Source organism: Salvelinus alpinus, chromosome 29 (assembly GCF_045679555.1).
Source record: "Salvelinus alpinus chromosome 29, SLU_Salpinus.1, whole genome shotgun sequence".
In the NCBI taxonomy this organism is placed as follows: domain Eukaryota; kingdom Metazoa; phylum Chordata; class Actinopteri; order Salmoniformes; family Salmonidae; genus Salvelinus; species Salvelinus alpinus.
The window spans coordinates 18,855,927-18,878,066 of record NC_092114.1 but is presented as its reverse complement, the minus strand read 5'-3'; the positions used below and the strand labels follow the sequence as shown (position 1 = coordinate 18,878,066).

Here is a 22,140-nt window from a genome sequence, read left to right as displayed (position 1 = left end):
TAATGACAATAAAATGGATATTATTGTTTCGCTGTAATGTCTGCTAGAGCTTAGGCTATTCATTTGGAACCGCAGCAAATTTTTACGCACGTACATTGAACCAATTTAAACATCACATTTACTTAATTCAGGCAATTTTTGTTGATCAAAACGTGCTTTATTCACGTTAAGTATTTATGGAATTTCAATTGAGGGGTAAATAATTGTCTAATAATGCTATTGTATGGTAGCTTACTTTCTGTCATCTTAAAAAAACGAAACAGTAATTCATTTGAAGTGCCTCATTTTTCAGAGCATCTAACAATTTTAGGAATAACGGTTGATCTGCAGGTGACCAAGCTGTTCACACCAGTAGCCTGAACTAAGGAGGATATTAATGCAAATATAGACTTTTCAAGGGTTGATTACTAAAATTCGAAGATTTGTAACATGGTTTAACGAAATATTAAACTAAAGGTAAGGTGCTAGACAATTGTTTTTGATACTTTAGGCTAGTTGTGTTGTTTTGTAGGCCTACTGCACGTGTTTTATTCCCAACTATAAGGATAATGTTTAATGTTGAATTTCTTTCTGTACTCTGTGTCAGTGGAGAGGTTGCATATTCACTATTCAGTGCGTTTCTTGTTGTATTGTTTGGGAAGGCAATGCGTTTGCCGCAATGGTCGTTAACCTCTGAACGACCCTGTTCAGAGGCCACGCCTCAAACGCCGTCGCAGGCAGTGCCAGATTGTGGCCGGAGGATGGCGCGCAAGGACAATCCAAGAGATGCAACCCGGGCCCCGCGAGCGCCCTGCCCAGGCGCACTCCCAGGCGCGCGCCCCTAACATCCCACACAGATTTCCTACTTGTGCACGAGTTTACCTCTGGAGGTCATCAAGCAGGATTTACGACTGGTCAACAAAAGCACGTGATTCTCAGCCTTAACCCATATTTGGGTGCCTACGTAAGAGAGAATCAAGTACACGTTCTACTCATTTCCCTAATTCATCATAAATTGTGCAAGGGTGCAATAGAAGAAGCAAAAGCATCAAGAGCCACAAATCAAGCACACAGGTTACTATTTTCTCCAAAAATAAAACAACAAATACCTGCTAAACAACAGTATTTGAATAGTCAATCAATGAGCTCCTATTTTGTAAACTCATTCTGCGGTCGTTATCCCAATGGCGCCGACTTCCAGTTACATAATTATGGAGACCACAGCTCAGCAAACGACCAATACAGGGACTCAACGAACATGCATTCCAGCAGGCACGGTTATGGCTACAACGGGATGGACCTCACTGTCGGTCGCGGTAATGGGCACTTTGTGGCCAACGAGCGGGCACAGGGCTACTCCCCGAACCAGTCGGCGGCGGCAACAACGTCCTCTGTCGAGCCATCCAGGTACACCCAGCCCGCGAGCGCCACTGGGACGGCGCCCCTCTCGCCTGCACCTGACATGCTCCCGTGCTCCTCCTCTGTCACAAGCTCGTCTCCGGTCAGCGAGTCTCAACCTCAACACCGAGCCATAAAGAACTCCATAACTATCCCCTGCGCGACCCCGAGCTCGAGTTCGAACGGAGGCACGCTGTTGAACCAGGAGTGTGTGTCCAAAGCCTCCCCCCTCCTCGAGGAAGAGAAGCCCGCTGGAAGAGAGCACACAACTTCCCAACATTTCACCGACGGTGCCCAGCCTCAGATCTACCCCTGGATGAGGAAACTGCACATAAGTCATGGTAAAATAGCTTTATATGTTGATTAGGTAGACGTTTATGTTTTGTACTTGTCGTGGAGATGACGTCCTATAGCCCTTTTAAGCTGTGCTTGTTGCCATTTTCGAAGGTAAAAAGTATTTCACCGAATCATTCTATAAGAGAGAAATAATCTGTATTTGATAGTAGTAATGGTTAAGTGGTGTAATGGCGAGATTTACGCCACCTGTTCACCTGCATATTTGGACCCAAAGCGTTGGAAAAATTATTCAACGTGGCATGAAAACATTTTCCAAAATGCAGAAGGTGAACATTTTGTTTAAATATAGGATTTTCTTTTGTCATCATTTTGTATTATTCTAAATGTTTATGGTCTTTTTATAAGACAAACTTTTGGGAATTAATTGGCACTTCCACTACATGGAAAAGGTGAATAGTGTGTTTATGTGGACTGAGCTGCATCGAAGTGTGATCAAGAATAAAGTACATTTTCTAGCATATAATAATCATTGCATAAAGCGTTAGTAAACATTATTGATCAAGAAAAAAAAAAAGTCCTTGCATTGTTGCCAGGTAAATCTGCATAAAGCCTTCGTAAACATTGTTGTGTTGGTTGCTATTTTGATTATGGGCTCATTGTTGCGTCCTGTGTGTTACCACCAGACAGTCTCACTGGACCAGAGGGGAAGAGGGCGAGGACAGCATACACGCGCTACCAGACCCTGGAGCTCGAGAAAGAGTTCCATTTCAACCGGTATCTGACCCGCAGACGGAGGATCGAGATAGCGCACGCGCTCTGCCTATCAGAACGCCAGATCAAAATCTGGTTCCAGAACAGAAGGATGAAGTGGAAAAAGGACAACAAACTGAAAAGCATGAGCATGGCAGCGGCAGGGGGTGTAGGGTACCACCGTCCCTGATATTTGGTTCCCCGATGAGCTCTAATAAAATAATACAAAGCTTGGAAGAACTTCCATTCACTTTTACATTGCGAAAGACTTTCCGATGGCTGTTTTGGGACAGTGAACATGCAGTTGTCCATACTCCGGCCTTTTCAAAAATACTTTCCTCTATAGTTATATTTATTTTGACCGTGATAATGCTTATGTGAGTAAAAAAATAAACATTCTGTACATTGTTTGTCTTAGGACAAACCAATGGGAAATACATGTTTGTTAACTTATTTCTTGTTCAAAATAGAATAAACTCGAAGTTACCGCAAAAAAGTCCATTAACTACCCAATAAAAGTTGTGTAGCCTATTGCACTTGTAAAACAGTATAGAAACTCGAATAACTAATGAGTTGATAAAAAATTGTGTTGCTTTTGTGTATAGCCTTTGTTTTATATGTAAGTATGTATTTATTTGTTCAATGTATTGTACCAAACTTAGATAACTTGTTCCTTATTGTAGACAGACTTATAAGCCTTACGCGATTGTTGTGCGTTGTGAACACGTGACGGGATCGCAGTTCTGACCCATTGCGTGGAGCTGTGCCTTTGTATCCTTTTACACGAGCTACTGTAAATCTGTTCACCTGGCGCAGCTTCTTAGAATGTGTGTTTCTGTCTTGTACGTTCCCCTCTATTTTGGATGTGAAGGGTTCCATAGTGGATCCCATTGCCTAAGTGTATAGCTTCATCGTGCTATACGCTTTTTGTAAATGTTTTTAAAGAATGACTGGAAATTGAAAATAATATTATAGTGATGATGCTGATTATAATAAACTTTCTACTGGAACGACAGAAACTGTCAATTATTTGTTATTTCGGTTATTTATATTACTTCTTCATGTGCCTCACGGTAAAACGAAAGTGTGTATGTTTTTGTAAGGTTTTTGTTGTTGAATGTAAAGTTTTTAGGCCTGCAGTAACTCGTTTTTTTTCTAGGTCAAGACTATAGGCCTTTCACTCCATTGACTGCAATTAAAACTTTAAAAGTTAAACTTTTCTAGCTAGTTTCAAGGTCGAGAAAATCAACAGGTAGCAAAATCTATATCTGCACACTTTACTCACCTTTGTGCGTAGGGATAAAGCAGGTCCTTGCCAGTGACCGGCTCGAGGGGCTCTGCGTCCCATGTGCTCGAGCTTACTACTATCATATAATCAGTTCACTTTTCGAAACGTAAACTTTATTAGGCCGGTTCCGGCTCCCTGACATTTGGGTGCCAAATGAATGGGGGTTTTGTCTATGAATTAGATCGTAAAAATCATCCGGAGCGCGGCCAGATAGGCTCACTGGCCATAAACTGTCACGTGGTGGCCATTAAAGTAAGTTTTATGGTTTTGGGGAGTTGACAGTATATTGCACATAACATATAATCGCACTGACGCGAGGCTTCGTCTGACTCTCTCCTTGCAGGCTGTAAGTGTTCCTTGACCGTTACACCCACTCCTTGCTCACCAGAACGCCTCGCGATGGACCCTGTACGCCAGACGCACACGAGAAGACAGCTCCGGTCTCGAGGTAAGTTTCTGCCTCTATTGCCCTTGAGTAGCCTGTAGCCTTCCATTCCCTTAGCTCTGAACAGCCACCCTGTTTGAAACAGAATTATGATTGTATTCGGACGCGCTATCTGTCCATATTAGCCCATTACGCTAATTTGTCAGTGGTGCTGAGCTGAATCCTGGTTTCTCTCGGCAGATGTTGGCCAGGGTTGGTTCAGGCTCATGGATATTTAATTGCTTCCTTCCTAGTGTAACTAGTTTCCCTCCATCTGTGGTGTAACTCATAATACATTTTTGCATGTGGGATAATTATGCTTCTGTCCATTCCTTTTCCTTTTTAATTCGTGTTTTTTCACTTCCTGTATTACACACGGGGCTTCTTTGGACTCTTCATAGCCATTAATGTGCTGGACAAGCCAAAAAAGCTATTTGAGCTGTTTTATGGTGTTTCCAATGTCATTGCTAAACTGGAATATCTTTGTGTACAGTACTCAACTATCATACAACCACTTTTGGGGTAAATGTAGCTTTTCAATCTGTGTAATTGTCAAGTTAGGCACAACTTGTACACTTTGTTTGAAGCTCTAGGTGTGTCTTTGGTCAGGTTTCCTCATGTGTTCCAAATTTGTTCAAATGGTTTAAGACAGCCAAACACACTGTAGAGTAAACACAATAGAGGACAAAACACAGCAGGGCCACACTTGGAAAGGAATTCCGTTTTGCGTCAGCCATGTCATTTTGTGTTTTTGTGTTGTAAAGTTCAGTTGGAGAGTGTCACTCTTGCTTCATGGTGACCTCGTGGCCCAGCTTGGGCGCGTGCGTCCGGGCCGACATGAACACTCAGATACCAGTATCTCCAATAAAGCTTTGACTTCTATGTGAAAATGCGTCATAAGCGTTGGTCTGACTTTGTGACGCATTTGCCCAATCACAATAGTTTCCTTTAGATTGAGTATGTTTTCGTTTTCTAGAAAAATGTCTCTGCATCATAATTTCTTATTTTGTAGGTTATAGCCTAATTACTTTTTCGTTTTGCTTATAATGTAGATTTTGTTTAGGCCTACTTGTGGCGACAGTCTTGGTTTTATTTTACTTTGCGATAAGGTGTGTGCTGATGAGTGGCTAGTATAGGCTTGGTCTATTTGTTGTGTATAACAGTGCTTTGGATTCTGGATTTCTGGATTTAGATTCAAATTGGATTTCTGACTCAATTTCCATTGTCGTGTGTTGCTCTTATGTATTTGCACAGATTGCAATTACGCCCAATTAGACCGAAACTGGTGCTTACAGGCACCTCATAACTATCCCCGTCAGTGGTGTGAATTCAATTTGAATCTATTTCACATCAGAAAATGAATTGAAATGAAAGGGGTTTATATAAAAACTAAACTCTCAAAGTATAAACTCTGAAACATCTGATGATTTGAGGTGGGTTGATCCCCGCTCCCCCTTCCCCTAACAATCGACATAGAAGACTCCATCGTGTAAACAAATAGCCAATGCAATGAAATTTGACTTCATTTCCATTACAGTTATATGGTGTAGAAAATGAAAAAGAAACCGTTATTCTATGTCAATATCATTGTGACGTCTGGGGCGAAAATTACACCGTTGTTACACAATACAAAAATCCAAATCGGGGTCCTAGGCAGACAATGCCAGGCAGAAATAAATGAACCATCCCCCGTGCGCGGTTCACCGCGAGGTCAGCCATAGCAGCAAGATAAATCTGCATCCTCCAGCCACCAGCAGAGCTCGCTTTAGGCCAAGTTCAGTGTCACCTGCAGCCAGCTCCTGAGAGGGGGGGGGGGACACATACACAAATACAAAATAGTATGATAGGACGCACACAATACTTGACCGGTTTGCTTGCATTATTACACATTGCAGTGAAGTAATATCATTTGTATATTGCATTATTTTATTTGGAGAGCCTTTGGGGCAATTTAGCAAAAACACTAGGCCTATGTGAGGCAATGAGAGAAAAAGACTCACACAAAAGTATGAAGGACATGCATCCCTGAGCGGTTTGCTTGTATTGGTGATGTTGTACAGAGAGCGGTGCATTGTAACCAACACCCACAGTGAGACAATACAGAGATACAACTACAGTTATTATATTATAGGCCTGCCTGTTATATCACTAATTATGATTGTCGTTAGAATAATTACAGTAATGATAACAGAAATGGATATATTGCAAATCAAGTTTTCTTCCCAAGCAGCCAGACACCTCGCCCTGGCAGCACAGCCTCACGGGGGTGGGACTGATGATCTCGATATAGCGGGAGAAGAGGAGGAACATTTGGGGTCAAAAGTTTACCCGCTGAACAAGTCTCCCGTCATCTGTTCAGCAGGGGCCTGATGCCAGCGTTATAATAGCGATCTTGACTCTCCACACAAAAGATAGAATAGCTTTGAATTACATATGTTTGACGGTGCACTCCAGGTGAACCCTGAAAGCAGGGCGACCCCGAGTTTGGGACCGAGGGGAGTGGACCCCCGCCCGTCCCCAGACCCAAGATTGAGTGGCGGCATTTTATTAGGGCGGTTGATTGGTGAATTTCCTTTGAATAAATTGCATTGGATATGAGGGAAACATTTGCATTTTGAGGATTGATACTCTTACCCCGGTCACAGGATGATGGGTAGGCTATGCCCACAGCCCCCCAAATGGAGCCCCCGGACCCCTTTAAAACATGTAGTCTTTCTCTCCTTCTGCTGAGGAAAGAGTCCTCTTTTTAGCCGTACAAAAAATTATCCAGAGGGTGATTTTGGTTACAAAGAAAGAATATGTTTATTTTATAATGAGAACAGTCAATTGTTATTAGTAAGAACAAAATATCATTCGAACTTAATTGGGTTTTGAAAAGGCATTAGGATATAGGCTATATAGCCTCTAATGGCGGATGGATCTGTATAACAGGATCGAATAGGCGTTATCCTTTCACGTAAAGTTGTGAAAATGTGAGATCAAGCCTTATCTTATTCTACATTAAAGTGTGTAACCCAACGTGTTTCATGGAGATCATTTAAAAAAAATATATGCACCTCTATTGTAATATATACAATTTGGTTTAAACACACTGCTAAATGTAACATAGGCCTTTTCTCTTAAAACCTCACATAAAAACGGTGCACTCGAAATTGTGAGAGCCACCTTAGCCGTGTTAGCAACAATGTATTCTCGAACTTGCGATTCATATTTCGTTTTGATCAACAAGCAAGTGGGCTATTATACACCAGTCTAACTATTGGTAATTCAGTTTCTTCGTTTATTGCAAAAGAGTCAAGAGCCAAAGGACAAATATGATAATTGGAGGTGTCTTTATCATAAAGAAATAAAGAAATAGCCATTAGCCACTCAATGTTTGTGGCTCCCACAAGTGATCTTTATGTTATAGGAGATAACGCATTGGGTTATGGCACCGTTCTAACAACTGTTTATGGATGAAGATATAGTATATGTTCCGTCGTATAAGTTTAGAAGAAACGGGTTGGGCAAAATACGCTATGATAACACAGACCTATTAAGGCCATGTTGTTCAACACTTGTGTGTATCTACAATCTACATAAAACACTCACTTGATGTAGTTACATTTGCTTTGATTTATGTCCCATTTTTAAGAAGACAACTTCAACAAAATGTTGAATGGAATCATACTATTTCACCCACCCATCTTCCTCTGAACGTGTGTTAAATGTGCGAGGAGCTCTGTGGGTGGCATTCATGTTTAGGCCAAAAGATACATCTATAGCTTCCTTCTTCAAACCACTCCCAATATATTCTTTATTTCAATATGTTGCATTATCAAAATCCTTACCCTTACCTTTACCACCTCGTGAATACCGAGGGAACATTTTCCTCTGCAGCCTGGTCCTCCTAACAGACAAGGGATCTAGCAACCATATGTGATCAGTCACTATCGTCAGAGCACTTTCTTATTATCTCAATTTACAGTACAGTGTCAGAATGATATATGTTCGTTATATATGGGAAGGACCGAAAGAGTGGCAATCTACTTCTTTCACTCACAGTACCTTTCTAAATCAATAAATAGTAGGCCTAATTATTTCTTATTCACAACTAGACTTTTTTTGCTCTTTTGCTAATTAACATGGATGTCTTGGAGGATTTTGATATGGAATAATTGTTACAGAAACATTTCAACAGCCAAAATCACGTTGTAACCTAAGATTGATACCATGCAGGCCCACATTTCTTATTCGCTTCTAATTTTTTTAAATCGTAAACATCCATTCGTGAACGTCAGTATTTCCACCCTAAAAGGTAAAACACTGAATGTGGTTCTTTGAATAGCATATTTCAGTCGTTTCAAGTGTTTATCAGATCATAACGTTTGTCACTCACACACAGTGCTGTTTATATTTCGCCTGTTTCAAAACTCTAAAATAAAACAGCATCTCGAAAGAACTATTTTCTCAACTGAAGGAAATTAAGGGAATTGAACATCATAAATCAGGATTTTTACAGTTCATGAGTTTTTCTCATGCAAAAATACTTGTTTATAATGCATTCCAAATTGAACGTTTCCAAAACTGTGTATAACACACACACACAAGCCATAGTATAGCAACAAGTTAATTGTAAATGGCTGTAAAGCATTACGGACCCTTTAAACTGTCGCTTATTCAAGGGTACTATGGCTAGCGAGTGGATAATAGCCAATCCTGCCCATATTTATATAACACTTATATAACACACTAGAGTGTACATTTAGATATCAAGTCAAGTATTCTTACCGTGGACATTATGCTGACAGATAGACCCTCAGGTGGTCTTGGCTACATGCGTTCTGGAGGCCAGATCCTCAACAAAAAAAGATTCCCCTTGTCATTCACGATGAGTTACAGGTGTAAAATACACTCAATTGTAATATAACACCTAACAACTTTGGCTATTTAGATGCGTAAAAGGCCATATAGGCCTATATCTGACTAAAATGAAAATCCCATAGCGATGGCTTACACATACAAAGCTCCGAGGAGGACCTTGTTTGAACAGGAAAAACATGAGCCTAGGTGAGAAACATTAACAGAAGCCTAACAGTGTGAAACAAATTCAACACATATACATATTTATACTATTCTAAAGAAAACCTTGACCAGGAGACACCGAAACTTCAGTTTAGTTGGCTAACATTACCTACAGGAGTGGCACAGTCGACGCAAGGCTTTTTCAGATGGACCTACGCTTTATCGTGGGTTTTGTACTGGTTTTTTAAAATTATTTTTGGGGCGCTGTTAGGTGCTGACCGGTGCTAAGTGCTCCGTAATCTACCCAGAGCCGAGTAGACCCTGGAAAACCGAAGTCCAAGTCCGGGGTGAGCTTCAGGTCACTGCGTCTAACAAATATGAAAATGTCGCCTCGTTGGGGAAGGGCACGCCTTGTTGTTTAACAAAGACTGTCAATGGGCAAGATTAATCAGAAACAACATAGAAACGGTGTCACTTTGGGGTCAGAGAGAAGTTATCGCTGTTTAGGGGGCGAACAGAAAGGGGGAGAGAAAAAAAATAAAAATAAAGCCTTCAATATTTCCGAAGTTTTGCATCCCCTTGCCACCGCACACCGGGCCTTCTTCACGTAGACGGTCGCAGACACCTTCCGTAGTGTTGCTCGTGCGGTTGAACTGGCTTCCTCAAGGTTTTCACCTCTGATTTGTAATAGTGAGCTGGAGGGCGAACAGGTCGTGGAGATGGCAATTGACGAGATACTGATGGCACAGAAGAGATACGGTCAGGGATGCTTCTATTATAAACTGGATATAATTGCACTTTTGTCATAGTGAAATGAATCGAGAAGTGTGTTTGGTTAATTTTAGCCTACATGGTCATGATCTTTTCAGGTGATGTCTTAAATATAGTTATTTTAGATGTAATTGTTTTTTTTCAGTTGTTGTAGTGGTTTAACGTATTAATAGTAGGCATACACTAAATGTATTATTATTATTATAATTATTATTATTATGCCCTTAGTTTTGTTGCTGTTGTAATCATTATCTGGTGTCCAGCTCAATAGTTTAAAACGCTGCACAAATGATGGGTGTTTTATGTTGGATCTTGGAGGAAAGTGAACAGCGTAATGTATGTATAGTAAAGGTACTATATCATACCACAGGTTAGTTACAGTCAATCACAGTCATTTGCTTCACAAAATGACTCGCATTAGGCCTATCTTCGTGGTTACTAAAACGTGCTTTAGTAGTAGAATATGAGTCTGTAGACGTGCATGTTGAACCCTTACTTTTGTTTTGAGTTGCTACAAATTTCAACACAAATGTTAATTTCTCATCAACTAACACTACTCGTGTATAGATTAAGCTACTCTAGATAAGAGCATCTTCTAAATTACTCAAATGAAATGAAAAATGAGAACCTTTGGCCATGTCAAAATCACTTGTCTTATTTGGGCCTGCTATTCAGTTGCCATCTTGTATCATCATATGAGAAGCCAAATGTAAACTATTTGATGTTATCCTTCTCAAACATTTCTTAAATTAAAATGCGGAGTTTTCATTAGTTTAAATGACTGAATATGAACATCAGAGGTGCGTAACGGCGCACATGCAATGTTTTCAACCTTGCCTTGTTTTATTGTCGTTCAAATCAAGTGAGATACAGATTTACATTTTATTCACGGAATTACCAACTCAGAATTGACTAGAAAGGAAAGCATTTTGGACAGGAATGGACTGGAAATGAGCTCCAATGTCATCTTTGACAGAAAAGAGAACATTTACAGTTTGCTTATTTCCAACAGTAAGATATACCCAACATCATCATCATCATCTCCTCAAGGCCGTGGTTTAATGTGGTTTACTGCTAAATAAAGGGTTTATTTATTCTAGTTTAGTTTCGGCTATGTGATAAACAAGTGACTTCATAGTTTTTTTCTTGATCTATTTTGATTTAATAAGGAAAACACAACGTCGGCTAGTCGGAGCAATTTTCGTTGTGCCAATGCCAGGCTTTCCATTGGTTCCTGTTTACATGATGCCCACAGGAGACGTGGTGATTGGTGGCGGTTTACACGTGACCAGACAACTTTGTACATTTGACAGAGAGTAGGAGGGTTTGGTGGAGATCAGAAAAACGACAGCACGATAAAAATTAGTATTGTTGCACTTCACAAATTAATGATCATGAGTTCGTATTTGATAAACTCGAACTATATCGAACCTTCCTTTCCTCCATGCGACGAATATCAACAGAACGGATACATCCCCGCCCCTACTGAGTACTACGAACGGCCAAAAGATTCGGGCTTTCCCCATCATGACGAGGCGTCGTATCCGAGGTCAAACTACACAGAACCGAGCTACGACTACGGCAATGTCCCCAGTAATGGACTCGACGATTTTACCGACAGGCATCAGGCACAACCTCAGCCCATTGCCCAGAACCATGGCCCTCGCCTCAACCCAGTCCCAGACAGCGGTGTGGTGGAGGACGTCAGCAAAGACTGCAGCCTCGCTACTGAGTCTTATCCCGGTGCACAGAAGGGCAAGGAACCGCCGGTGGTCTACCCCTGGATGAAGAAGGTCCATGTTGGTGAGTTATCGCCACGTTTAAATACCGGAACCACTGAGCAAGCCACCACTGGAACGTATGCACGCCCATTGAGGCAGCACTAGTAGCACCCCTTACAATGGCAATTTACGACCATCGAGCAGCGGGGTCGGTAATTAAGAACCCCTCGTAAATTTTATTGCCTGCCGGGGCCATGAGGTCTTTGTTGCTTTTTAAACCAAACTACCTCCATGGCTGGACCCCAGCCAAAATGTAATATCCAGCCCCGCTGATTTTGTTAATCATTTTCTAAGGCTTGATTTGTCCCTGGATGCGAGCGCTTGTACACATGGCGTCTCCAAATTAAGGTACTTCTACCCAACAGAAATCGAGGGGAAACCCCCACAAAACATCGTAGGCTTTATTCCCCCATTAGACTACCAACAAACCTTTATGGAGAATAACATTTGTAATATGCCTAGTGGAGATAACACCTGCTTGATTGTATGTGTGTGTGCTTGCTTTCTCCAGTCAATGCTAGTTACAGTGGAGGAGTGCCCAAGAGGTCCCGCACTGCCTATACCCGCCAGCAGGCTCTCGAGCTGGAGAAAGAATTCCACTTCAACCGCTACCTGACCCGACGCAGGCGCGTGGAGATCGCGCACACGATGTGCCTTTCCGAACGTCAGGTGAAGATCTGGTTCCAGAATAGAAGGATGAAGTGGAAGAAAGATCATAAGCTTCCGAACACCAAGATCCGCTCTGCGAGCTCATCCTCGGGAGCCCAGCAGCAGCAGCAAATCAAAACTGGCACGCACCAGCAGCTCGTTCCCACGCCTTGCGCCGCGACCCTATAGTTATGGAACCCTCGCGCCAAACCAACAGACTGAGAATGGCAAACAGAACACAGAAAAGGAATTTTGTGGACCGATTCTCGAGTATGTCCACCATGGTATTACCCCATTCCTTGGCTTTTGGGCCTGTCACCTCCTTTCAATACCCTTTCCCCTCTCAACCTCAACCTCCTCTCTCCGTTTTTTCGCTCTCTCCTAATTTTTTAGTTCGAAATCCGTCACTTGCTGCCCAAGATGGCAACTGAAATGTATTTGTTTATTAAGACAGAAGGATAACTCACACTCGAATGTATCACAGGACTTTGGATTATATGTATCATTGCATAGAATGAAAATAAAAGAGAATGAGACGAGAGATAAGTGAGGCCTCATTTTTATTTTTGTTCTATGCAATAATTTTGTTTATTCTCATGGAAATATATACTTGAAAGGAAGACGATGTTTTAGGAAAGCTCGGGGTGCCCGTATGAGACCTCTCGGCAGGTTTAGAATGAGACAGGGTCAGAGTTAGGGTTTAGCTCGTGATGTGTGAGTGAGTTGATTTACTGTTGAATGTATTATTAAGTCGTGTAATGTCCAGGTGACTTTCATCCCTAATGAGTATAGACAAATCATAGCAAAGGCACAATACTGAATCCATTTTGTAGGCTTAAAAAAGGCAACATCGTTTGTTTGTTTGTTCGTGTAGCAGTGCAGACTAGTTTGTCCATATTTTGTGGTGTGCTCTAAACTGTGAATATTTGTATATGTTGTCTGATTAATGGACGTTGTAATAATGTATTGTAATTTAGGCCCATGCAAGAAACTGTTCCCGTGAAATAAATATGTACTTAAATTATATGGCTGGTTTGGATACGATATTGTAGGATATTTCTGAGTAATATGCATTGAAATAGATTAAATTAATAAATGCTATGGTAACAATACCATAGCCTGTATGTCAAAGGCGGCACAAAGGGCGTGGATATATAATTTTAACAAGGCTTGCAAACCCAATGCGCATCATGCTTGTTTTTCTAAAATGTATGACATAACAATACTTTCCATTATGTCTTTAATGACATAACACTATTCCCAAACAGGGAGTAAACCTTTGAATTAGCTATCCAGTGCTTCGGATGTGCGTGCCTAATGGATGTTATGCACATAAGAAATTCACTTAATTATGGATATCTATGCACTAAGAAAAATTATCTTTATACATTCAATAATATTATCTTAAAAAGTTAGTTTCTTACCTTATTTTGACAGAATAACTTTCAATTCGTTCGGTATGTTGTTATCAGGCTTGGTCCAAAAAGCAACTAGACAGAGAGCTGGGCGTTGAATGTTGCTTTGTTTGTCCACTTTGTGTTTTTTTTCTGGACCAAACAACTCAAACAAGTGATATTCTTATAGGCAACTCCCAAAACGTCTGTAAATACATACAAAAGGCCACTAGGTGCATTCATACAGCCCCAAGGTTTTCAGTAAATATAGGTTCGCAGCCAAAGATGCAAAATCATCCAGAAACATCGTTGTGGGTAAAATATGCACCCAGATACATCTTTCTCTGTGTACTTTCCAGAGTGCAAAATATCTGCTATTAAACTCAGGCTAAGCTGTTTAATTTACGAGCCATGTATGTCTGTTACATTATTACATACACAGTTTTAAAGTGTTTTATTTAACTAGGCATACCATGAACAAATTCATATTTACAATGACCGCTTACCGGGGAACAGTGTGTTAACTCCCTTGTTCAGGGGCAGAACGACAGATTTTTACCTTGACAGCTCGGGTATTTGATCCAGCAACCTTTCGGTTACTGGTCCAAAGCTCTAACCACTAAGCTACCTGCCTCCCCCAGTTAACACTTAATAAACGGAATTCTGTGTGCATATTTGTTGATAATCTGTAAATTAGCAGTATATGACAGCCTTACAACAGTATGAGAGTGTTGCGAATAGGATACTACCATAGTAACACATTTCCCCCCAGTGTATTATGTAGCCCCATAGAGGCCTGTTCTATCAAAGTATTTGTCCACCCACGTATCTGGCTGCTACTGTTTTCATCTGTAATTATAAGGATGAAGTGCATCTTCCCCTCAAACCTTAGTGTACCAGCGTGTGAGTGTTGGTCACTACCTGCTACAATCAAACAATCGGAGGGTTTAACTAGAGGACACGGCCGTCTCTGGCCAATCATCGACTCGGAGCACTCCACGTGACCCCTGACCTTACGACACACACAATGTCCAGACCTCCGTGGCTTTTTCTTTTGTTTTGCGGAAACAAAATGACGTGTAGGTGTGCAACCGTGCTGCTAATTTACTCAAACTCGTCTAAGCTGCTACTCGTCACACAAACACGTCTGTCGAAAGGAAGGATTGAGATAGACCACGCTTAGACCTATTAGAGAAAACAACATATTCCATTTACTGTAGCCATAATATCAATGACCTAGTTGACCCTTCCAAAGGATCTACATTATTCCAATGTTGAATTTTGGTGGGATATGTGAACGAAATTAATTAACCAGTTATTCAAGGCCATAATATTGTTTTCCATCAGAAGTACGTTTAATCTAGGGATTCGACTGTACAAGCTTCCATGGTCCATCCTTGATACACAGAAGCCATGACGATGTGGCATTATATAATGTAGCCTTGAGTGGAATGTTATAACATGTACAATGAGTGTTTTCTTATCAAATGGCATTGGGCACAGGCGGAATGGAATGCATGATAGGGCTACATCTTCATACATCTACATCTCCCTCTGAGCTTTAAGTGGATACAAGTGCAATTAAATGTAATGTATTAAGGAAACAAATTAAATTACAAAAAAATTATCTTGCCAACTTAGTCTAGGCCTTTTCTGTGCCAGCACATGGCGCAGAGGTGGAGTTGAGAAATTGGCATTTTGGATGATTGGCACATGTTTTACAGTCTCTCACGATTTCGAGATGGTTAAATTAGACATTTGAGCTCATTTAAAACCCGAATAGAGGTCACTCCCAATGTACTAAAATGTTAATATGCTTGCTCACGTGACTTATTCAATAATGAATGCCCTCGGGTCAGAAATAGATATGAAAATCGGCAGTATTCTCATTTGAAGTGATCCACCGCGGAGCACGAATCAAACATTCCCTTCTGCTAAATTCTCGCTCCTTACCATATCTTCCCTGCTGGATAGAGGCCGTCATGTCTGATTGTGAGTAGACTTTGAAATTTTCTTTCCTGAATAATTTGTGCTTTCCATTGCTGTTTCCAAGTTTGAGAGCAATGTAACTGTCCAGGTCATTGCTATTTGGTTGGGATTGATTTATAATTGTGTATATTCAGCTGTTCTTTTGTGATAAGGCTTTCTTGCTCACCAATACCAACACCAACCTCATGTTAACCCGCAGCTCTGTGGGTTAGACTCCTCTGCTAGGCGACTGGTTCCTTGTGGCCAAAATGCGTAACCGTAACCGCCATGTAGTCATTGGCTAACTTTAAAACTATCCATTTGTAAATGGTTACCTGGAATCTGAATATGAAGATGTAGGTGTTCAATGAAAATACACTAGAGGTAGTTGTTATGGTAGAATATGGAATTCAGCTCGTGTTTAAGGCGCACACCTAGGCGGCAGAGTTGGACTAGAGGTTATGCACTAGGCGCTTCAGCATGTGGAAAAGTACAAACTTCTGTATAGCATCTGTGCTTTTCCATAACATCCTATTTATGCGCAAATGTACCCTAAAAATACTCAAAAACACCGAGGAGCCGGATATGGAATTGCAACGTGGCATAAACGTTGAGAGAACTCATATAATACTGTAAAATAAACTGATAAAAGATGTAGCGACACCCCGTTGTTATAATACTGCTGAGATTGACAAAGAGATGCAGTGTGACTACTTGTGCGCTCATGACCTGTGGCTTACATTCAAGGCTGTAGAGCACAGACATGCCACTTCGCTAATTGAGCATAAATAAGGTAATTGTAAAGAAACAATGCAATTAACTCGACCCAAGTGTATATTGGCAGTGGACATACGTGATCACAATATACCTTACCTTACAGCGACCCAATGACCCTGAGCGAGGAAGAGTTACCATGTTTATTCACACACAGCATGCTCTGTCACTTATAATTGTATTTTCTTGATACAAAAACGCATTTGTTCGTAATGGTATGAATAAAACTGCGTTTTATTGAATTGTAAGGATTGTTAGATTTAGGTAAAAACAGTTGTTTGAAAAGCTGTACTCAGTTTTCATTAGGTAAAGATTACTGTTTTCAAAATATTTTGTAATAAAAGTACTTTTTAAAATTAATAGTTTGTGTGCATTTTAACGTGTCTCGTCGTGTAGCTAAGCCACATGCACCATTTTAGAAGGCAAATATCAGTAGGCTATTGGGCATGAATGAGTTGTCCACATTGCTGAAAGGGCGCCTCAGACAGAGAAGACACAAAGAACAATCAAGAACTCAGTTAAACATTAACAGATCTTCATCCTCTCCACGAAAGACTGACTAGGCTATAGGCTGTTATGGAAGATTCACGTAGCATGCAATATACGTTTTAAGAATGATAGGCATATAAATAAATTGAAAATGGCTTTGAGCGTTATGTATTAGTTTGAGTTAAAGCTTCCCAGAACTAATCCAATGAAATGTGCCATTCATAATGTGTATTATTATTATTATTTTCCAGTATTATTATTGCTTTGAGGTCAGATTAAGACGTTTTGTATTTTGTTCTTAGTTTTATATAATTAGCTCTTCACTACACTAAATATATATAACGATAAACTATCAAACGTTACAATGGAAATGCATGAAAAAATATGACAACCAAAATTCAACATTATTACCACTACAATTTAATTTCTACAGCACATACTGAAACAAACCAGCAGAACAGAAGTCAGTCCGTTATGGAGAGTATAGCGAGATCCACCGAGGCTTCTCTGTTTTAGCATGCACGCCAAACCAGTTTAGGGCGTTGAATTTCGCATTAGCCTTGATGTTGGCCGATGTAAACCTCAGAGAAAGAGTTATATTCTGCTGAGTGTATCGGTAACCCAAGGCTCGCTGTTAAGAGCTTCAAATGTCAACATTGTGGAGAGATGCACCGCAGTCTGGCGAACATCCAATGACGGAGCGGTGTGGAGAGGACTGTCTACGGCTCAAGTCTACGGCTCAAGGCTGGTAAATGTTGGAAGTTGGATTTAGGTTACCAGCTTTATGTTACTAATTTTAATATATGTATACATACAAACCAAGAAATAGGCTAATCAACTGCTGAAACCAACACGAGCCCGTTAAAAACAAGGATCCAAAACGTTCCCAGCTGAAAAGGAAGGTATAGCTCTTATTGGTTATGTAGTCTCCATCTACTCCTTGTTTTTCAACCAAAATATGTTCACACTCAACTCTCCGCGCCTCGGTTTGGGTCAGGGAAAAGTTCAGGCGCGGTGGCGAAAGGTGGCGTGGGAGAAAGGGTCTGTTTTCCGTCCACAGTCAGCTCAGCCCCAGACGCTCTCCGGTGTTGCAATGCACGTGCTCTCGGGGCTGGTGGAGTGGTATGCAAATCTGGCCGAACTAGAAGAACAGAGAAAGATATTAATCACATTTCTGTATCACTAAAATGTATCCCAAAGTACAGGCCAAACTCTAAAAAGGAGTTTAAATGACTTCACCTCTTCACAAAAAGTACAAAATGAATTAATGCGAATCAAATCTGATTAACCCTTCATTCTAATCCAACATAAATCATATATTCATAGCCTCCTCACTCCCAATCATCCATAAAGTGGTCTGAAATGTAAACTGATAAGAGATTGTTCCCTCCTGTTCGGGTTTTAAAAGTTTAAACGGCTCAAGTTGTAGTTTGAGAAGACAAAGGGTGCTGTGATGTGGGAGTGGGATGCGGTCCATGTCCGCTTGGCGTGATTAATAGTTATGGTGGAGGAACATTTCCACGCCCGCTGCTCAGTGTTGACGGAAATCAAGCGCCAAACAGTGCGGAGAGAAGGGCTGCTCTTCCGGTCAAGGTTTAGGCAATGCCCGGGAAGGCTAAACGATATCATGTAGTGGGCCACAATACGTTCATAACTTAAGTTGTGGACCTATTATGGATTGCAATAGAATATACATTTATTTCAAAGATTACTATTGTCGTTGGCCTTCTTCTCATAAGAGTAGGCTAGTTGCCATATTACCACCTGATCCTTCCCCCTCCCCATACTGGGAATTGAGTATGCCCTCTGTGCGAACCTATAATTTCCAGCATTACTCAACTGGCCGTAGGGAATGCATAAGAGCTGCAGGATGAATGGAGGGTCCCTGCACTGACTAGGGGGGTAAATATTCAGTTCAATGAGCTCCCGCATGCACTATGCCCTCCCAGCTCAGCGCTGACTGACTGACACGCACTCACACCTCCCGGCTACCGGGGCGCACACCTTTACTCAGCATTCGGACAGGTAACTAACTATAAGACATTTGATTTCCATTGGTCCGCCAGCATGTAGGCTATTGTCTGAATGTGTGAGTGAGTGGTTGTAGACTATAGCTTGGGATGTGGGGTGATGATGAGGGCCTCTGCACACTCTGCACACAATAGCCCCAGCCTTATCTCTCAATAAAATAGTAAGGGGTAACTCAGGTGTTGAGTGATCCATCCGCCACCCGTAAAGACCTCTCTGTATCTCGCAGTGGCAAACGCTTCCCTTGCTCTGCCAGTGGCTCAAGGCTATCTGGCCAATGATCACAGTATATTCCATCGGGATTAGCACTCTCTGTTAATTTAAATGGGCACTGAAGATATTTAACCTTTATTTACCTACGCAAGTCAGTTAAGAACAAATTATTTTTTTACCATGATGGCCTATCCCGGCCAAACCCTCCTTAACCCGGACGACGCTGGGGCAATTGTGCGCTGCTCCTTGAGACTCCCGATCACGGCCGGTTGTGAGACAGCCCGGGATCGAACCATAGTCTGTAGTGAAACTTCTAGCACTGAGTTGCAGTGCCTTAAACCTCTGCGCCACTCGAAAGCCTTCAAAACCGACCGAACACACACGCTTTGGAATCGGACGAGTTGTGTGAATGTAGAGTGGCATTGCGAGATATATGTCCCTTTGCCAGATACATTGCAGTGTCATCCACCCTCTTTATCCTCCCTCCAAAGTGATCCGTTTCTCCTCAGGGGCAATGACTGCCTCCATTAATGATTCACAGGCTCAAATAAAAGCGATTTAAGTTGACGTTGTGTCACGTGAGCAGGGCGCATAATACAGTGTTATGGCACGAAGAAAAAACCGGAGCCCCGGTCTGGCCATACAACGATTGCGCGCGTCACCCCACTTTCCGTGAGTGGAGTCGGGGCTTTCTAGACATTTGCCAACGAGATGAAGCAAGAGGGAGAGAGGAAAGAAAGATGTTCTTGGTTTTTGTGGACGGTATTATAGTGCTGTCACGGACGGATATGTTTTTCCTCGCGGACAGAGTCAGAGCTCGTGCTTCGGGAGGATGGATTTTATTTTGAGGTATTTCCGCCGATTGTTCATTACTGTCGTGAGTTATTGCCGCGAGAAGCAGAGGTCAGTAAGAAAAAAAGACTCCATGGTTTTGCCTGGCTGGAAAACTAAGACTGGAACATCTTTAAAGAGTATCGATATTCACGTGTTTGGCTACTAAAATGAATTACATTAAACATAACTTCACTGATATTTCCTTCACTATACAGTGGGACCATTTGAGCTTAGTTTCCAAGCGCCTATAACAATTCCCCATCCCATGGTGTAGCCTAACTACACTGGTGTTTTAAATATCACCCCCCCCCCAAAAAAAAAAAAATATATATATATAATTACAATTTTCCCCCAGTTTCATTTTGATAGGAATCCTCAGAATCCTCTGCTAGGCTACAGAGACTCGCTATTTGTTCAGCTACAGAACCGTATGGAGGTTAGGCAGCCATAGCCAGATACATCAGATTTGCAGTTGGCCTACATATCCGTTTGCAAATAAACCCAGCCATTTGAACGTCTGTTGGGGAGAAGAAGAAGAGAAAACATAGGAGGTGAAAGCAGTCATGACGTCCTGCTCGGAGGTGTAATTCCTTTCCCTATAAAATACATTCATTTGTGGTGTTATATATGGGTTTTCTCGCGAAAGGATAAATCAAATTGAGGTCCATAAAAAGTTAAGAAAAGCTGTGGGGTTGTGCCGCTCCGCCAGGGAAACGAGAATATAATGGAAGACGGAGTGCCATCCAGGACCGCGCGGCCGCGCTGAGGTCATGGCGCTCGAGTGTGATTTATGGGCGCGGGGACATGGGGCAGCCGTTGCGCGAGAGCTAATGACTATTCGATCCAATTCCAATGGTGGAGAAAAATACACCCCAAAATAGAGAAGCTGTACAATAGTGCAAGCTACTTTATTGTTTTCAGGATAGTTTTGTAATTTGTAAAAAATAATTTGAACGTTGAACGATACATCTGATTGTTGGTTTTAAGATGTGTTATTTTTATTACTAGCCAAACATTTGGTTATTTCTGATAATGTGGATGATATGTCTTATTTAAAGAACATTAACTAACTGTGTTGCAAAACGAACAAATATGATTACAATATGACACAATATTTCGGCTTTTTGAATAGCGGCTACATTTGCAGGACATATCACAATTCAACTACATTTGATCAATTTGCGTGACTTATTTTTTCGGTTAATGTTGTAGGAATTTATTGTTCAAAATGAATTAGCCTTATCCAAATATCCATAAATTTATGGATTGTTACTTAATTTAATTAATTACTGTCTTGTAAAATATGGTAGGAAGCTACTATAGCATACATATTGTTCTTGTTGATAATGATACGCATTTAAATGTTAGGTGTAATCCTGGACCTATAGGTTTATTAGGGAAAACACAGTATGGCTCTAGTAACGTTCATTTACATTTTTCTTTCAGAATTCTGCCTAAATAAATCCCATCCATCCTACAGTCTTCACGAGATCCTGCCCTGCCATCGGTAAGTCCATATTATGTCCTTATCGATTTATGTTACAAATGCTTGATGGTCATATCCTTATTCAATTCTAATAAGTAGCACAAAGACGCCTATTCCAGCGCCCTTACACACATGCGTGTAGCATACACACACATCCATAGCCTGTAGCTTACACTTCCTACAGCTTGTTGTGGTGATATGAAACGCCTGAGAGCAATAATTCGTTCTCTTCCACATGTCTTTTGTAGTCTAATTTGTCACTATAAAAACGATGGGGGGAATCGTACCTCTTGGAGCGGTGCCTTGCTCCTTTAAAAAGAAATCCTATCTCTGAAAACCATCAGCCTAGGCGTAGGCTATAGACAACGCTTAACTTGCTGTAAACTTAGCAAAATGCTACTGCCAAAAAGCCCAACAATGTTTGATGGTTTGTATTCGTCCTTTTTGTATTAATATCTGTCTGCCTTCTGTTCCCGCTATCTCCATGACATCTAGCCTCGTAGTTAGGGCCCACATTAATGGAAATCACGACTCAGCATTTCGGCAAAACACAAAGGAGAAAATAATTATACCAAGTCATTATTCTGCTTTGAAAAAGAAAGGCAATGTTTGCT

The 22,140-nt window shown here is 41.2% G+C and overlaps 3 protein-coding genes and 2 long non-coding RNA genes across 10 annotated transcripts in view; 3 read left to right on the top strand and 2 right to left on the bottom strand.

Annotated features, from left to right (window-relative positions):
• Positions 1–22,140, top strand: part of hoxa3a (homeobox A3a) — a 35,184-nt gene that overhangs the window by 4,305 nt on the left and 8,739 nt on the right. The window contains exons 2-3 of one of the 6 annotated variants that reach the window (XM_071374988.1): positions 4,056–4,160; positions 21,487–21,547. The gene's annotated coding sequence lies outside the window, so the exon portion shown is untranslated. Of the gene's footprint in view, positions 1–4,055; positions 4,161–9,777; positions 9,900–15,375; positions 15,727–18,853; positions 18,991–19,768; positions 20,056–20,145; positions 20,622–21,486; positions 21,548–22,140 lie in introns of those variants that run through there. The other 5 variants (XM_071374993.1, XM_071374990.1, XM_071374991.1 and 2 more) reach the window with 5 other exon arrangements.
• hoxa5a (homeobox A5a) lies at positions 68–3,450 on the top strand. The gene is made up of 2 exons (XM_071375001.1): positions 68–1,718; positions 2,358–3,450. The coding sequence occupies exons 1-2, from the start codon at positions 1,121–1,123 to the stop codon at positions 2,612–2,614; spliced, it is 855 nt and encodes a 284-aa protein (XP_071231102.1). The 5' UTR covers positions 68–1,120; the 3' UTR covers positions 2,615–3,450.
• Positions 5,643–9,628, bottom strand: LOC139559213 (uncharacterized). Its single transcript, XR_011671717.1, has 3 exons — positions 8,907–9,628; positions 7,973–8,041; positions 5,643–5,935 (listed from the first exon to the last, which is right to left on the bottom strand). It is a non-coding gene; the product is annotated as an uncharacterized lncRNA (long non-coding RNA).
• hoxa4a (homeobox A4a) lies at positions 9,919–13,364 on the top strand. The gene is made up of 2 exons (XM_071375002.1): positions 9,919–11,714; positions 12,204–13,364. Exons 1-2 carry the CDS (start codon positions 11,300–11,302, stop codon positions 12,527–12,529), a joined length of 741 nt encoding a protein of 246 aa, XP_071231103.1. The 5' UTR covers positions 9,919–11,299; the 3' UTR covers positions 12,530–13,364.
• On the bottom strand, positions 17,363–18,643 carry LOC139559210 (uncharacterized). The gene is made up of 2 exons (XR_011671714.1): positions 18,205–18,643; positions 17,363–18,106 (listed from the first exon to the last, which is right to left on the bottom strand). It is a non-coding gene; the product is annotated as an uncharacterized lncRNA (long non-coding RNA).

Excerpts from the sequence above, each read along its gene's own strand:
- hoxa5a (XM_071375001.1), top strand. The coding sequence starts at position 1,121 with ATGAGCTCCTATTTTGTAAACTCATTCTGCGGTCGTTATCCCAATGGC. Across the intron at positions 1,719-2,357 it reads GAAACTGCACATAAGTCATG|ACAGTCTCACTGGACCAGAG; the intron begins GTAAAATAGCTT and ends TGTTACCACCAG.
- hoxa4a (XM_071375002.1), top strand. The coding sequence starts at position 11,300 with ATGATCATGAGTTCGTATTTGATAAACTCGAACTATATCGAACCTTCC. Across the intron at positions 11,715-12,203 it reads GATGAAGAAGGTCCATGTTG|TCAATGCTAGTTACAGTGGA; the intron begins GTGAGTTATCGC and ends TGCTTTCTCCAG.